Source organism: Podarcis bocagei (genome assembly GCF_964188305.1).
Source record: "Podarcis bocagei genome assembly, chromosome: 13".
In the NCBI taxonomy this organism is placed as follows: Eukaryota; Metazoa; Chordata; class Lepidosauria; order Squamata; family Lacertidae; genus Podarcis; species Podarcis bocagei.
Genome location: NC_138138.1, coordinates 40,099,959 through 40,117,558, shown reverse-complemented (window position 1 = coordinate 40,117,558; position 17,600 = coordinate 40,099,959). Strand labels below are relative to the sequence as shown.

Genomic DNA, 17,600 nt, shown 5'->3' with positions numbered 1-17,600 from the left:
GTCAGCAAGCCACAAGTGCAATGAGCATCAAAGGACTAAGAAGTCCCAGCACCGCCACCATTGCCTCCTCCTCCTCAGGGACTGCCCAGAGGCACAAATGTGTGCTGCATAAAAATGGGAGCTGGCAGATGAGGCTGAAGGGTGCCTGGGAAGACCCCGTGGGTGGGACCTGAGGGTGCGGGACTGAACGGGACCCCAGGCGGGGCAAAGGAGGGAAACTGTGCCCTCCGCCCAGCTGAGCTCAGCAAGATGATGTGGGAAATTTTCTGCACCAATCTGTTTTTGGGGAATCCTGGCTCCACAGCCCTCCCTCCTCCCCCTCCGGGAGAAAATTATATAAAATCTCTCGCTTCCAGTTTCTCATCCATTATTTATAACCTGCCCCGGCTGCTGCACAAGGGAGGGAGGAAAGAGCCCACAATTAACCCGCCTCGCTCACACCATGCCACAGCTCCAGTGCAGCATTTGCTGTCTACCAACCAGCAAAAAACCCCACTGCCACTGCCGCCACCGCCACCACCACCCAGATGTCCAGCCACAAGGCAGCATTTGCTCCTTCTCCTAGAAAGGGGAGTTTGATGCAGCAACCATGAAAAAAAGAGAAGAGATCCTCCTGGGTAATCACAGGAAGCAAGGAAGTGCATTGGGAAACGCACTTAGAGCTGAGAATTGCGACCTGGTGCCAGATCCATTAGACATTTTAAATAGGCATAAAGGTCCTGAGAGGAGATTCTGATGGTGTAAGGAGGTAGGCAGAGCAAGAGAGACCAGCAAACATAATACTTCCCCCTTTACACTCAAAGTGACACAGAAACGGTCTGACAATAAACAGACAAGAGTGTGGATTTTTTTCCTTCAATGTTTTTACTAAAATCTTTTGCTGTTGAGACACAGATCCAGAAAGGGTGCACGGGAGAAGGAAAGATGTGGGGTGAGGGAGGGAACAGGGAGAAAGGATAGATGGACACAGCTTCATTACATTTTGTGTTAACAAAAACAAAAACAAAAACAAAAAAAAACCACAAAGGGAGTTCATTTTAAATGTCAGGGGATTTTTTTTTAATATATATAATACAAAAAAGCGAGGACTCTAACCCCAAACTGTGGGGGTTGCATGCAACAAGAAAGGTTTTCAGCGGGTGGGGCATCAATGCTTGGTGTGGGGGGCTGACACGCTTGGAACACGAATCACGAGAGAAGCTCAGGAAATGGAGCATTAAAACAGACACCATGAAAGAATGAGGTGCTTGGGCAAGGAGGGAAATTCAGAGCAGTTCCTCAGCAGGGGAATGGAGGGCACTCCACACTGAAGCCATGGAGAAATCCAATCCTTTTCCATCCCATCCCACTGCAGCCCCCTGCCACCCCAGACTTGAGCTCCTGGCACCTACAATGCCCCTCAATCCTGATTTTCATCCCCCTTCTAACTTCTTTTTGGGTTTCCCAAGATCTGTCAAGCCCTGAACCAACACAACTCAATTCCCAACTCTGGCCTCCCCCCGCCACCAGCTGCAATCTTGCCCCACAATTTTGTCCCACAGATATCCCATCCTTGAGCCCTCCTCATTCTGTTCCTGAGCTGAGCTTGTTGAGTCTTTCCTGTCCCATTGTCTCACTCTTTTTGCGTAGCTGATTTAGGGGCAATGGGGAGCACTGCTGGAATGAGCAAGAGACTTATGGTGACGAAGACTGTAGCTATTTGGCTAAGGACAGGAGAGGGTGCATGGGTTTATGGGACTCTTGTGGGGCTAGACGTTAAGGGGACTAGAGCAGGGGAGTCAATAAAACGAGGGTGCTCTCTGAATGCACACACAGCCCTTCCATGGCCCTCTGAACAAGAGCTGCTGCTTTGGCTGGGCAGGTGCTTTCCCAGCACCACTATTTTACGAGCACAGGCAGGGGAGAGAATGAATGAAACCACCATTAAATTAAACACCCAAATATGGCCACTGCATATTCATCTGGGCTTGGAGGCTCCAGCTGCCAGTGAGGGAGAGGGATGGGACTGGGAGGGTCGGCTTCTGCCTCCCCACTCCCAGAAATCACCAGGGCTGTGTGGGGAGGGCTTGGCTCACAACCGAAGCTCCCTCCATGGGCAGCACCGTGACGGCGGCGGGAGGTGGGGCCGAGACGGCTGCCGCGAGGGGGCAGACCTCACCCGTACCTGTGGAGGAAGACAGATGTACAAAGTCAAAGGGGTTTCTCACCCTCAGAAATTTAATTAACACAGTTGTGTAGCCTGCTTCCTCCCACCCTCCCCCTGCTGTAAGCTGGAGTAGAAGACACAGCTGGTTTCACGTAGTAAGAAAGAGATGGATGCAGCTGCCCCTTCCTCCAAAGCACCATATTTATCCATGTCCTGCAGGGAAGTTCCCTTCCTTAAAAGGCTGAAAAATAAAGCAAGGTTGAAAGAACTCACTGCTCTAAGTTGAAATTAACCGCAGACAATACAGCTAACTGGGGTTTATCACTTAAATTGTTGTCGTAATGCATAATAAAGGTTAAACTTTTACAGGAAAGTTTTCTCAGGGGACTCCAGCTCTCACAGTTCTCCAAGATGCATGTATCATCATGTATGAATACATCCATAGCAGTGAATGAGGCTAGAAAATCTCCCACTACATTACAGCATCTCATGGGAATAGATTCACTTACTACTGCCCCATGATCAGTTGTGTCTCAAAAGCAACAGTTACGCCTAATGTTGGACAGGAGACAAAGTAATGAAGGGCAAAAAGGAGACAAAACACCCATCTTGCTAACTTCAAAATATTAATAGTAGTCTATATTTCTTGTTAAAAGTACAAGAACTCCTTTGACTTTGGAAAAATAAAACAATATTCAGATAAATAAAACATTCAAAGGATTATGTGCACCTTTTCATTTTAAAAAAAATGAAAGCTCAATCCTGCTTCTATCCTCTTTAAATGAACCTGCAAAAGGATCCTGAGTCACACATAAGCATCCAAACCAAGATAGGCACTGCAATATGCAGACACTTAAACACTGGCAGAGGGATGCTAATTTAGGATGCAGCCGCCCCAGGGGAGATGGGGTTCTCCGTCTCCCACTGAGAATACAAGGACACATGGGTACCCTATGGGACAGATGGGCCTCCCCTCCCCATTCCCTAGGACAGAAGGAAGCGGCTCTTGCCTGGTGGCCCGGCCAGCGTTTCACCGCAGCGGTTGGCCCTCAGTGGCCGCAGCCCCTTCTCCTGCGTGCGTCTGCAGATGCCCGTTGAGCTGAGCTGGGGTCTTGCAGTGCACGCCACACAGCTTGCAAAGGAAACGCTCCAGCCGCGGGGCGGCCAGTCCGTGGTCCTTGACCGCGTGGACCCTGAGGTAGGCCGCTGTGGTGAACCCTACGGGAGGGGGAGAAGGACAAAAACCAGCCAGGTCAGTGTCCGGTCTACTGAAAACGTACTCCAGTGTCCTGTAATGCTTGGCTGTGCCTCACCCTAGAGGCGGCTGCGTCTCAACATCTAGTGAAAGATCCATTGCGACAGGACTCCCTGGTGAAGAGGCAGCTTCTCCACCCCAGAGATGACTGCATCTTTCCACCAGGTAAGCTATCTGTGTATGAACAACAGACCCCACTCTAGGGGCAGCTGCATCGCGGCATTGAGGAAGTAAAGGTGAGGAACTTAAGACTCAACACAAAAATATCAGAGCTGTAATCCTAGACCAGAAGTAGCTGGATGAGAAGAAGAAAGCAAATTTCCTCCCCGCACCCCACAGCAAATCTATGTTACCTATATTCTCTGCAATATGAAATACTTAAAAGCCATAAAAGAATTATAAGAAGTGATTAATAGTAAACTGCTGCTTTATGCTTCTGAGAATCCAGTTATCTACAATATGTTGAAGATTTTATTTTAAATATATGGGTAAAGCATAATGGATTATGCATATTATCCAGTGAGATAATCCAGGTGTTTCCACAAAGGAAAAGCAGATTATTATTATTTTTAAAAAAACTGTTTCTTACTAACCTGCACATTATTCAGCCTATTTTGACTTATGTTTTAAGGATATTGTTTTCTATTTAAAAATAATATACCCATCTAAGTATGTCAGATGGGTAAAGTTGTAACACACAAAATTCAAATATTAGCAGCCCTCTTTTCATACTGTTTAGTTATCTACCTGCACATTGGATTCCACCTATATATGGAGAATTAGCAAAGCTAACTATATACAATAAATCATGTCATCCTACACTTACACAGTACAGTGAAGCTATTTAAGCCTGTGGCAAAATGGAACTAAGGAGATGCTCGGACATGTAAATGGAGAAAAAAAGATTAGGAGCCAGCTGTCTTGCCAAGCAGTTTTCTTGTTGAGATAAAGCAGGAAGTCTGAGCAACAGCTGCAGGCCCACAAAAATAAAATGCTGCCTGGTCTCACATTGATCCTTCAAACGCAGCTTGTTTAAAAGGCATTATTATATATTCTTATCAAGTCAGTCCTCTTCTGCAATTCTGTATTTAATGCTCACAGAGAGTAAGTTTGGCCTCACATGTAAAGGATTCAAACCTGGCTTACTACTAAAGCAGGCATGTGCAACTCTGACTTACCAAGATGAATGCAGCCCACCTACCACATACTGTGGCCTGTCAGTTGGGTAATAAACCAATATAGCTACCTATAAGGCCCTGGTGGGTCACCATCCATGGCTGTTCAGCTGAGCTGAAGTTAATGAGAGCCTGGCAGGTCTGCTTGAAAGCTTGTGGAAAATCAGCCACATCTAATTCAAACTGCAAATGAAATAACCTGAAGCAGGTCTCAAGCATGACTCTGGCTGATATGCTGAGAAACCATATTATAAAGGAGCAAGCACTTATGCAAGTACCAATTAAAGTTGGAATCCTATGCAAATGCAGCTGGGTGTAAGCTCCATTGAAACCTAATTCTTACAAAACCTACATCAGATTGTACTGTGCGACTGCTAGCATTCCCAGAAGAGACAGTTAAGTATTTTTCTCTCACTTCCAGATACTTTCACAGAGAGCCCTGTCCTCTTACCTTTGTTGCACAGTTCACAGACATGATTCGGCCCTTGGCTGTGTACTTTCATGTGGTCCGTGATGTAGGCGGCGCTCAGCATCTTTCCACACACGTGACATGGCACCTTCTCCTCATGACGGACTGTGTGAGCACGCAGCCGATCCTTGGTGGCAAAGGCTGCTTCACATGTCTGCAGAAACAGAGAGAAAGGAATCATGGCAAAAATGTTTTTGCCTACAGCAGCCCACTTCCCAAGGCAACCAAAGACTATGGGACTTGAGAACGTGCAAAGTTCCCTTTAAGTACAGGGGAACTGACATCGCCTTCTCTTGCACCAGAAACTCAGGCAGATTATTGGGGACAAATTAAATAATGGGAGGGAGTAGAGAGTTGATACAGCAATACTGTCAGTGGGGGAAGGTACCTCACATTTGAAGGGCCTCTCTGTCGAGTGGACTTGCCGCACATGGCTGTTCAAATGGTCCGGACTGTGGGAGGAAAGAAATATTCAAGTAAGTGATCTGTTCTTGAGGAATTCTCTTTCATTCCCTGCTATAAAGGTCCATGTCCCCCTCATTATTAAATTCATCTCCTTTTCCTTCTCAATCCCAACTATGTTGCTATAGCTGCATGTCTCCTAGAGCTGGGTTGTCCCTGTTTCTTTTACTGGTAAAGTTTTTCTGCTTTTAACAGATGCACAGGAATACGCTTCTTTTGGAAAAGCTGTTCCTCTTCAACACTAGTTAGCTTGCAGCTGTTAACAGTACAATAACTCTGTCATTAAAAAGTGCCAGTTATAGTTTTAACAGGCTTAATTCATCATTTTTAAGCATTCACTGATGTGAGTCTAGGCAAGATGAGTGAGGGAGACTATGTGCCTACAGAAATGTTCTTGGGGAATTCATCCACTCAATGGTTTATTAATTAGACACAGATTAGTCACAGATACTGATAAAACCTAAGCTGGAAAACAATTCAGAAAAGGATTTGACACTCAAGAATCCAACTGATTTACAAGGAACCCTCCATTAGAAAGCAAGCTGAAAATAGAAACTGTAAACTTAGAACTGAGAGATGCTGACATGCTTTAATCTCTTTAAGTTTAGAGCTGATTTTAATTTTTTTAAACGTTTCTTATTTTTAACTAGCTTTGTTGACAATATTCTTGTAAACCTTTTAGAGGTTTTGTTACAATAAAATGGCATATAAATTTTGTTAAATAAATAAAGGTTGTCACTTATTTGAAAGGGTAAGAAAGTGCAGTGTTAAAAAATGGGAGCAACCTTGAATATATATATAGCTAGCTTGCCTAGAGGAAATTTCTACAGCACATGTGTAATTTATGTGCTTTCTGCTGCTAAAATTACAAGCCCTTGATGTGATGAAAAGAAATTTTGGATATATTCAAGTAGTTTCTACCCAATGAAATAAACAAAAAGGGTGCAGAAAACAGTGTATTCTAGTCAGGTGTTAGGTCCTCTGTATTTTATGTAGTTCTGTGTGACTTGAGTGTATATGTATCAGACCATACCAACACTCCTATTTTAAAGACCTACTTTAAAAAGGTTGCATTTCTAAAGTTATTTCTTTAACAGCCCATGTTTACTCCTTTATTGTTGCAAGTCAGAAGCCTGACTCTATGGCCTCTAGGAGCTGTGAAGCCTGGAATGTTACTAGAATTTTTTGTTAAATAGGTTAAATAAATTTGTAATTTTATGTTGTGAACCACCCTGATATCTATGGGTATTGTGTAGTACACAAATTTAATAAACCAATCAACCAACCTACACCTGTCCTCTTGCTTTCATTTCTACAAGGGGCTGTCAGATCAGAAAACTTGAGCACCTTCTTTTTATGTTCATGCTTTTTCTGGGGGCTTACAAGAACATCTAAAGCCCATGGGGCAATTACTGACTATTTTGTTTCTCTGAAATTTTCTTTGTATTTTGAGGACAGGCTGCTCTTGGTATTCCATGCAACTGCAGGTCCACGCAAAACCTGGGCCAAGTGTAGGAACTGAGATGGCCTAACTTATTTTAAAGACCAAGTGCATTCTTTCTACAGTTGTACAGAAAAGCTGGCAAATGTAACGGCAATTCTGGCAAAATCTCAGAAACAAAGGGAGAGAAATCTGGTCACAGAGCCTTTCTGATCAGGCTGCAACTTATCAGTGTTCTATGCTGCCAGCATGGTGACAATGCAATTACTAAGTACATTTGCAAATGTTTAATTCTGGAAATGTGAGGTTTTCTTTCCCCACAAGCTGACCTCATTGTCTGTTGCTTGATCTAACAGCCAATTAATATGCAAAGGAATTCCATAGATCTGGCACTTCTTGAACTGCACACTTCAGACTGCAGGTGAGGTACTACATGTTTGAATACACCTTCCTGTTAAAACAAATCCCTTGAACGAAAAGCTAGCATGTCAAGAAAGCTTTTAGTTTCTTACTAACATGCTAGTTCAGTATATGCAGGGATTTGTTTTTACACGGAGGAACAATGAAACACGGACACGTCTGTTGAGTTGACAAAGTCAAGGAGAAGTCTTATGCTATTTCTACATGTTTGAATCTGACCTGAAATGGGCAACTGTGGGGTTATATTTATATTTTCCTGTTTCTTTTCAATACTTTATGAAAGCCACTTGTTGCACTTTTGTGAAGGCTCTTTGAATGTCTACACTTACCTCTCATGGGTGTCGATGCCTCAATCCCAGTTAGAAGCCTCTTGTTAATGGTTGCATTTTATAGGTAGTCAGAAGGAAACACTGCCTAACACTCTGGTATTATAATACAAAAGTACTAGTGGCAGGACTGGGGAAATTTTCTGGATTGGGTTATACACTGCTAACTTAAAATAAGTCAGTGAACCACAATTGAGAAAATATGTGCTTTCACATGCCTCCCCTTTCCTTTCTTTCTGTCCTGTTTGTTCAGCTGGATTGGTACGTAAGAACTGCAATGAGTTAGCTGCTCCTAGGAATGGAACTGGTGAGGGATTTGGATGGATTTCCCATGCGGTCTTTACTGTTCTGGAGTCCTCCCACAGAACCAGCACCAGCTGGTGTCCCTTAGAAAACCTCTTATATGGCCAAGGTAGTCAAGATTAGGCTTGGAGGAATTTGAGTTATGGCAAGAGCTGCAAAGGGAAGGGATCCTGAGGTGCCCCCAGACATTCCTCAATCAGTTAATGTTAGCGTCTAGTCTAATAGTGCCATCCTAACTCATACTGGTTCAGGATGTTGTCTGCTAAAGCTTATTCTCTATCACAAGGGGAAACGCCTTTTCTAAAAGCCAACCTTCCTCACGTAAGCCCTGCAACAAGTCCCCTTTGAACTGCCTCCTCCCTGCACCCTTGAATCCCTCGTACCGAGAGAAACTCTTCCCACAGTGGCTGCAGATGTACGGCTTGTGCACAGCACCATCATGCGAACGGACGTGATAGCTCATGCGATCCTTCCGCTTGAATCGCTGCTGGCAGACAGGACACTGGTAGGGCTTCTCGTCTGAATGAGACAACTTATGCCGATTGAGATGGTAGACGTCCCGGAAGGCTTTCCCACACATCTCACAAGCATGGTTCTTCCGGATGCGTTTGCCTGATGCTGTAGTGGTCACCAGCCCTGCTCCTGACCCTGCTGTGTTTCCTGCACCTTCGGCAGGGGCAGGTGTTGCTGCTGTTGTGCCACCGATGGCGGAAACACTAAGCAAGCTGAGGGGGACCATGGTGGGCATCTTCATGGTCGTGGGTCCAGCGCGAGAAGCTTTGGCCCCCGTATGAATGGCTTCATGGCGCCGCAGGTTGTAGCCATTTTTGAATTCTTTAGCACACAGGGAGCAGATGTAGGGACCTTTGCTCTTGGGCTTCTTCTGGGCATCACCTTGCTGTTGCGTAGCAGAAGCCGCCTGGGAGGTTGGGGCTTGTGTAGTTTGAGAGGATGGTGCTACCTGCCCACCACCACCCTCGGAAGCAGAAGGTTGCTGCTGCTTCAAAGCGGCCGTGTCTACTGTGGAAGCAGATGGTGCGGAGCCAGTAGCGGCAGCAACCACAGCAGCAGCAGCAGCGGCTGTTTCCTGGGCTGCAGCCAAGACTGGAAGGAGATCCACTTGGAGGGATTCAGCAGGGGTGGCTGTCTGCTGGGGAGGGGCTGTTGTGGTGGCAGTCTGAACAGAAAAGAGATTTTATACTTGAAAAATACAGTAATGAACAATAAATCCTGAAAGCCTACAGTATCATCCGTCTCTCATAAACTAGCTTGAACTCATCTTAGGTGGGGGAAGACCAAGGTGGGCTGGATTATTATTTACCAAATGTTATGGAAGGAGAAGCAGGAATACTCACTACAAACACTCACCAGCTCCACTGAATAGTTAGAATTCAAGTTAAAGAGCTGGGCATCTCAGAGTTGGAGAGCTCTGCTTTTACAGATACCATGCCCTGCAAAGTGAAGACTTGGGTATTTCTTACTAAGTCTGGAAAATCTAGCTCAGTACAGTGCCATCAGCTTAAGTGTACTGGAAGCTTCACCCTAACTCTAACCACAGAAACTACTAGCCCATTTGCTCTCATGCATCTGCACGTTTACAGGTGGGAGAAGGACAACCAGGTTCCAGTTTGTTAAACATTTCTTGCTGGTTGCCTGTGTGTCAAAGGCAACTGGATGATTGGCTGTTTACAAAGCTGGATTACAGAAACTTTACAGTGGTGCCTCGCAAGACGAAAATAATTCGTTCCGCGAGTCTTTTCGTCTTGCGATGTTTTTCGTCTTGCGAAGCACGGTCCGTCGCAACTGCGCCTCTTCAAGCGGCTTTAAGAAAAAAGCGCAAGACGTTTTCGTCTTGCGAAGCAAGCCCATAGGGAAATTCGTCTAGCGAAGCAACACAAAACCGAAAAACCCTTTCGTCTAGCGAGTTTTTCGTCTTGCGAGGCATTCGTCTTGCGGGGCACCACTGTATCTGGGATAGCTTTCTGCCTATCTTAAATGTGTACCCTCCATTCTAATAATACTTATCATCATAAGTCTTTAAAATTGATGCCAGTGAATGGTGTGGAAACCACAGCATGCCTGAAGCTAATCAGGTGTGAACCTGATCATTCTCTTGGATGGGAGTTCCGAGTACGAGCAGAATATAAAAAACACATTAGAAAAGAAATTCAGCCTACAATATCTCATTACATATATGGCTGATGCAGCTTTGTACTATTTAAGTACTAGCCTGGTAGCCATGAGAAGGAATTCTATGCAGGCAAGTGAGTAGTCTCGGGAAGGAGTTATCCATCCCTCCTGTGCACCTACCAGAGAAATGCAGCTAACTGATGCAGGAGGGACAAAGCTCTCTGTCCATCTGCCATCCCTAGTGTGCTAGTAAAAACATGGCAGAAAAGCAATGTTTGTAAACTTATTTACAAGGCTTTTAGAAAGAAGAAATGCATAGATTTGAGCCAACAACCATTTAGACACCAATTTGTTCTTATTCCTTAGCCAAAATATTTCCCAGAATTTTCAATCAGGAAAGAAATCACAGGATTAGAGAAAAATGTGTTTGGAACCTTTTAAAAATCTAGAAAAGTATTCTTTTTAAAATGCTAACAATTTAAAAATCAATTTCAATGAAAATATGTTCAGTCCATATATGGCAATCCATGGGTCCAAACTAAGCCGTTTTACTTTGTGATTTTCACATAGAGAGATTAAATTTTTTCACTCCAAATTCTACAAACCAAAAATTACCTCTTCACTGAGCAGCTTTTGTGCATTAGCTATATAAGGTGATGAACATAATTTAACTCCAGGCAACAAAGAAATACATAAGGACCCGTGGTACTGGCTTGCCTGGCTAGAAGACTTTCTAGTGTCCTTCACCATCAGAAAACAGTAAGGACAACTACCATATCATGAAGTGACAGTCTTTCTCAACTTCTATAGATGTGAAGTTAAGAAGAGACTTGAATTCAAATTCCTGTTCAGTCACTGATTTGTGACCAAGGTCAAGTCATATGTGTCAGAAACTAGGCAGAGTTACTTGGAAGTAAATTATGCTTTGTTTTGTATTGCTTATTCCCAGGAAAATGTGTGAAGGACTAACCCCTTAATCTCTGTACACTGGTCAGAAAAATGGAACAAGGGATGCTATCAGGAAAAATGACAAACCACTACATAAACCTAAGTTCAATCTAGCATTTCAGAGATCTGTTATTATTCAAAAATACTGTTGTCTTGGTTATGTTCCTTCAAGACCTTTAAAATTCAATTTAGAGCATTATCTGTAAGTGAAGTTCAAATAGTTCTTTCTCTGGTAGAGGTTTGTCAGCATCCAAGTCTGGGTAGCTTTCAAAACAACCAGCTATATGCAATATTAGTTATACTCAGAACAGATCCACTGAAATCAATGAACCTAAGTAATACCACTGGGTCTACTAAGGGTATGATTTAATTAGATATTACCCAATAAAACTTTGATTCAGATTGCTTTTTAAAGTATAGAGTTAACCAGGGAAGGGCTGACCTTAAACTGCAATCCTATGCCTACTGAACATGGTGACACTTACTTCGGGAAAAATGTGTATGGGATAAAGCTGCCTATCAGGATATTTATACAATAATAATTTATTTTGTTTTAATTTGTTACCTGTTGAAGTCTGGGATATATGAGGCTAGTAATAATAATAAAAGCAAAACAAATCTAAATAGAACCAAGATAATATCTGCACAGCAAGGCAGAATTATTGGCCCCAGTAAAACTAACTTTTAATTCAGAGTAAACTTGAAGTGCACCAGATTAACTTAATGGGTTTGGTAAATGAGAACTGGGAGAAGGGGACGGTTTCTTTTAACATAAGGGTACTTGGCTTTAACACTCTGCACAAGCTTTATTGGGTGGTCTCTGGCAAATCATTATTTCAGAGCCTCAGTCCCACAACTGTTTTATGCTAATTTTTTTAAAAGTAGTGCTGCTTCTGTATTGATTTTAATTGACTGAATATAGTTGTATTTTATTGATTTTAATTTGTGAACAGCCCAGAGGACATGGTTAATTGGGTGGTATATAAATGCTGAAAGTAAAGAAATAAAAAGAAACATTAAGTGACTGACATCAAGTAAGAGTGGCTAAATAAATGTAAAACAGTATTTACAGAAAGAAATACAGAAATTATTTTTTAAAATCAAGTATTTGTACAGGGTACCCTTTGAGGTTGAGGCAATTCGTATAAAAAATTTTGGTCTCCAGCACTGAGATGCAGCTGCCTCAAGTAGATATCGTTTTTCAAAGGGGTCCATCGCTCTCCATTTGGTGCCCAGACAGAGCTCACCTGGAAGGGGCTTTGACTGCAGCCCTGAGCAGCAAAAAATCTGGACTGGATTTCGGTCCCAACCTGCAGAGGGTTCTGTGTATGACTCTGCTAAAGAGACAGAAAAAAAGAAAGATTAGGGAACCTTAAAAGAAAAAGAATCCTCCCCACCCTTCAGCAAATTTGGAAATGCAAGAGTTACCGTAAATTCAAAGGACGGCAAGAGAGAAATGGGTAATTGTAGGAAATCGGTGTGTTTGGTTATTCCACAGGAACTATGGGTGATGAGATGAAAGATGTAGAGAGAGCAGCAATTGCTTGACCCAAGTAACTTCAAGCACTGAATGTAAGTGTGGAGTAGTTATGGTTTACAACAGGAAAAATATGGGGTTGAATCCAATGTAAGTAGGGCAATTTAAATTAATAAATATGCCTTTCTGGTCCATTAATTTCAGTGGGTCTACTCTAAGCAGAACTTAGTTGGTTTCCCATGGTGTGGGAAAGGAGGAAAGTTTGTTTGTGGGAGAATAGAAAGCTAGGTGTAAGGTATGGGACTGTAAAGATAAATTGCTGCACTGGGCCAAGATGAGGGTTTGACTATTGTGTACAGAAGTATGGAATAAAAGAGGGCATGTACTAGGAGAGTCTACTTTTCTTCGGGAATGGGGAAAAGGACAGGCAAGGGATTCCCAACAGCAGTAGATATGGGCCAGCATTATGTTAAGGTCTATGCCTGGGAGATTCCCCCTCCCCAACCACACACATGATGGTGAAGTACTAGGGGAGCCATGTCTCTGACCTATAAGAGGAGGGAAAAGCAAGTAAAGTAGTTGCATATCTGAAAAAGGGGAAGGCCTGAGGCTGAGCTCTGCAAAGGGAAAACCCAGGCAGGAAGCACTAGGAGGGAGGGTGATTACCCAGGAAAGGAGCCAAGGGTGACAGCAGCAGGCAGGTTATTATTTGGTCAGAAACTGGAAAGGGGAGGTGGCTGGGGAGGTGGGGCTGCAGGTTTAAAGAGGAAATTGTCTGCAAGGGAGGCTCAAGAAGTGGAAGCAGGAGGTTAAGACAAGGAGCTCCAAAGGGTGGGGAAGTAGGGGCCTCATGCAATCTTGACAAAATTTGGCCACACATGCCTGGTCACAGGAAAAGTTGGAGGTAATGTACCTCCCACCGTGTATACAGCCACTATCTATATCATAATGCATTTGTAGGTGAGGAGGAAAGAAGTGGGGTCATCTCCCTGCATTTTTTAATGTCCAGAGACGGCCCCTTTAGGAGTCCACACATAAAGGTAGGCAGGAAACAGGTGGGAAATCCAACACTACACCTGTTGGCTGCCAAAGGTCACACCTAGCTACCTCCTTTTGTGCCTGCGCTTCAGGGTAAGTAAATAGCGGGGCCAGGAAATGAGCATGAAGCCTCTCGTTGGCATGTGTGGCCAAACTCGCACTGGTGTTAGGCAGAAACCCCTAGAGGGCACAGCTTTGGAGAGGGGAAAGCAATTATGGCAGGAGGACATTTTATTTTGTGGGGGGCATGACGGGAAGAGAGGATTATGCGCGCGTAGCCTTGGAAAGGGCGAGGCAGCTGTAGTGCGTGTGTATCTGAGGGGGGGCATTTTGGAAAGCAGGATCACTGGGAGTGGGACCGAGGAGGCACCGAGGTAGCAACTGGCAGGGAAAAAGGTGGGGGACAAGCGCGAGGGAATGGGCAGAGCGAGCGCGAGAGGGAGGTGACCGTTGGTGGGGGGGAGAGGGAGATGAAGCGCGAGGCGGAGGGAGGGGCTGGGCACAGCGAGCGTAGAGAACGAGGGGGTAGGGGGAGCGCAAGGCTGCGCTGGGCGGAGGGAGGTGACCGTTGGGGCAGCGCGAGGCGGGGGGGGGGGGAGCGCGTGCTGAGTGCGCCCTGCTGGCCCGCGCGCGCAAGGGCCCCCGCCCGCTGGGATTCCCGAGGGGAGGGGCGGGGCAGGGAGGGTGTGAGCGGGGAGCCTAGAGCTCTTGCTTGCGCTCCCTTGTCCTTCTCCGCTCGCGCTCCCCCCCCCTTTTTTAGCGGAGAAGGGAGGGGGGAAGGTGGAGGAGAAGGGAGGGGGGGTTACCTGGAAGATGAAGCTGCTCCAGTTGCTCGGGTCCATGGCGGCGGCAACGAGCGGGGGAGGGGGGGGTTCAGCTCGGCGAGAGGGGGGGTCGGGAAGGGAGGGGGGAGCGAGTGGGGAGCAGCAGCAACGTCGCGCGGGCGGGGGGAGTGAAGGTGGGAGGGGGGATAGAGCGAGGAGGCAGCGGCGCGAGGAAACCTCGGCGCGCACGCTGATTGGCCCCCTCTGCGCGCGCGCGCGCCCCCCGGCGCCACAGCTTCTCTGGGCGGGGAGGGGTGAAGAGGGGGTATGGAGAAGGCGGCAGGTAGCGATTGGGTGGGGCTGCCGTCCTCGCTCCCGACGTGCGCGGGATCGTACAAAAGGCCCTCTCGTGTGGTGCTTGCTGATTGGGTGGAGTGACGAGCGCTGTGGCCGTAGGGTTTTTCCTTTTAAAGAAGAAAGTTGATTGGCCGGCGCCAAGGCGGCCGCGCGCGAGTAACGGTTGCTCCTTTCCCCTCCCCGTTAGTTTTCTTTTGAGTGACTCCGTCCCCTCTCACAAAATGGCCGCCAGGGAAGAGCTTCATCCGTAATGGCCATTATAGTGCCTTTTCTCTTTCTGCCCCTCATTCCGTATTATTCAACCCCCTGCCGTACACTTATGTCGCCTATATTTAAAAAAATGTCGCAGGGAAGACGAACGAACTCGACAGCATATTTGGGCTTGCAGGTACTAGTAAGTAAGGTGTAGGACGATCTGCATGACGCCTGCTGTGATCTAGAACTTAACACAGATAGACAGCTATGCTTTCATAGTATGGGATTATGTCACTAGCATGCGGCATTGTACTGCAGCTTCAACCATATCTGGAAATAAACCCCGCTGAATCCAGTAGAAAGTCTGAATTGATATGGTTTGTATTGCCCTCTTGGCGCTTACACCAGGAGATTTTACTCATTTATGCAAGTTACTTTAATGTGACTTTTATGCAGACTTCAGCTGGACAACCTTCAGCAAGAACTTGAGTTAGATGTGAGACTTCTAACTCTATGTCACCTCTTGGCAAAGAAGGCCTCAACCACAATTATCTAGGGTCCCTTGTTTTATCACATGACAGGCTTGGGAAAACATCAGGATCGCATTTGTGCACCAAGTGTTCTTAATTGAGCTCATATTTAGCACCACAATGCTGCTGACTCAACTTGGCAGGCAAACATAACAATTTTTAGTAGAAATCCCAGTGGGTAATACCTTGTTTACTTATTTTTACTGTGATTGCTGTCCCATGCAATCCATTCAATCCACATTATACTTGTGCCAGGGCAGATTTGTAAGTTAGCTACGTTCATTTAATATATGCTATTTTACTACATTTATAATTTTCTTGTCCTCCAAGGAGTTCAAGTGGAGTACTTGATACCCTGTGGGATAAGTTCCAGATAGTGACAACTCCAAGGTCATCCAGAGCTTCATGGGCCAATGGGAATTTGAACACTATGAGTCTTCCTTGTACTAGAGGGATACTAATCCCTATAGCACTCTGTCTCCTGGCTTGAATTGCACTCTGCAACCACAAACCACTGAGTGTCAGACTTTTATATGGATGCTGTCAACATTTTCTCAACGCCTCTGCTTGGTTTTGAGTTGGACTTTTAAAAAAATCTTCCAGGAACCAATTTTCTACAAGCCTGTGTCTTGAATGATTCTGATAACTTATCTGTTTTAAAGCCAACCCAAAACACAAGTTTACAACCTATTTGTTGTATCCTTTGTAGCACTGAGCTGGGCAAATTGAGGAGTGCTTTTGAGGGATTACAATGTATCGCTATTATAATCGCTATATAATAGGAAGATGCTTCAAATATTTAAGTGGTGGTGGAGGAGGTGAAAATAAACATTTTCTAACAATGACAGTGTGTGGCCCTGCTCCTGGATTATGCATATTCCAAAATATAACTCTGTTGCTTATGAGTGAGTATAGAATTGCAGCTCAATTTCAGAGTCAATGGGACTTGCTCCCAGCAAAGAGGGACTATGAGTGCAGCCCTGCTGTGCAATCCTGAGCATGGTTTCAAAAGCAAAGCCTATGTTGAATGATGTTTACTCACAGGCACAAGTATGCTTAGGGTCGCTGCCTTAGGGCTTCCAAGTAAACAGGAGTCGAAGTGGAATGCCCATCATGTTTGCCGCACAAGTGAGGTCACGCAGTTTGCTTGGATGTGACGGCAGAGGAAATGGCTGACAGATTAACCCCCCAAAATGACACGGTTTTGTTTTTCTGGTGCACCTTTCAAATGGCTGAAGCGGACAATTAGTGTGCCTTAAATTAAAAAAAAACAACAACAACAGACTAGGTGACGTTACGCTACAGAATTTGTCTTGTTTTGGAAGCTATTTCTCAACGCGCATGCGTTTTGCAGCAGTTCGGTACCGTAGCCTGAAAAGAAGGAAAATACGCATGCGCTTTGGGAAGGAACGGGGGCGTAGCAGTGAGCCGTGCATAGACCGATGCGGAGGCTCTGCGAAAACAATACGCTCGTGCGCAGTACAGCTCGCTGGTTGTGTCGCGCGCGCGGCTATATAGTGTAAATAAATCAATGCGCATGCTCCTAAAGCCTCGGAGAGCGCATGCGCAGCGGGACGCCTGCGTCTTCCGACTGCCGTGAAGAATGCAGTATGCGTTTGCCGCATGCGTAGTAAAAGCACCTCGCGATTTGCCGCCTCCCCTCGTTTCCCGTATGAGTTGTGATCTCCATTTTACGCTGCCTGAGCGCCAGCAGTGCCGCCTGTGTGCGAATTTCAGTCCGGATTGTTTCATGTTTGCAATAAATGTGAAGAGGCCAGGATTGAAAGCAGTTGCTCAAGAGTGTTCCTGATGAAGAATTAAGTGTGAAGCACGTTGGGTTTAATTTTTAAAAACGCATATATTATTCAGTCTTCTATCCCTGCGACTGATGCCTTCCCTCCTTTTTTACTGTTAATGTGTAAGAAGGAAGAAAATAAAGCATCAAAAGTAACCAGGAATTCCCACCTTCAATTAAACTAAATAAAGTATTTAACTGATAATTATTTTGTAGACCTCTTGTGATCTTAGTGGACTTGAAAAAAAATACATCCCATACAAGAAGGTGTGGGAGGGGTAACACTGTAAGGAAAAAAGGAATCCTATAGAAGACTCCTCTTCAAGCTAGAATTTCTCCCCCAAGCCGTTTTGTGTATCCAATAACCAG

At 45.1% G+C, this 17,600-nt stretch overlaps 2 protein-coding genes across 13 annotated transcripts in view; one reads left to right on the top strand and one right to left on the bottom strand.

Annotated features, from left to right (window-relative positions):
• Positions 1–993: 993 nt before the first annotated feature.
• On the bottom strand, positions 994–14,706 carry MAZ (MYC associated zinc finger protein). Of its 11 annotated transcripts, none has more exons than XM_081165759.1 (8): positions 14,397–14,706; positions 12,197–12,412; positions 10,308–10,373; positions 8,381–9,174; positions 5,434–5,497; positions 5,028–5,199; positions 3,157–3,364; positions 994–2,164 (listed from the first exon to the last, which is right to left on the bottom strand). In XM_081165759.1, exons 1-7 carry the CDS (start codon positions 14,430–14,432, stop codon positions 3,177–3,179), a joined length of 1,536 nt encoding a protein of 511 aa, XP_081021885.1. In that variant the 5' UTR covers positions 14,433–14,706; the 3' UTR covers positions 994–2,164; positions 3,157–3,176. The 11 variants fall into 11 exon arrangements, with proteins under 11 accessions (XP_081021885.1, XP_081021893.1, XP_081021892.1 ...); XM_081165767.1 differs by having other exon boundaries at positions 12,323–12,409; positions 14,397–14,700; XM_081165766.1 differs by having other exon boundaries at positions 12,323–12,412; positions 14,397–14,699.
• MVP (major vault protein) overlaps positions 13,644–17,600 on the top strand; it is a 25,239-nt gene continuing 21,282 nt past the window's right edge. The window contains exon 1 of one of the 2 annotated variants that reach the window (XM_081165755.1): positions 13,644–13,986. The gene's annotated coding sequence lies outside the window, so the exon portion shown is untranslated. The remainder of the gene's footprint in view (positions 13,987–17,600) is intronic. The other variant, XM_081165756.1, reaches the window with a different exon arrangement.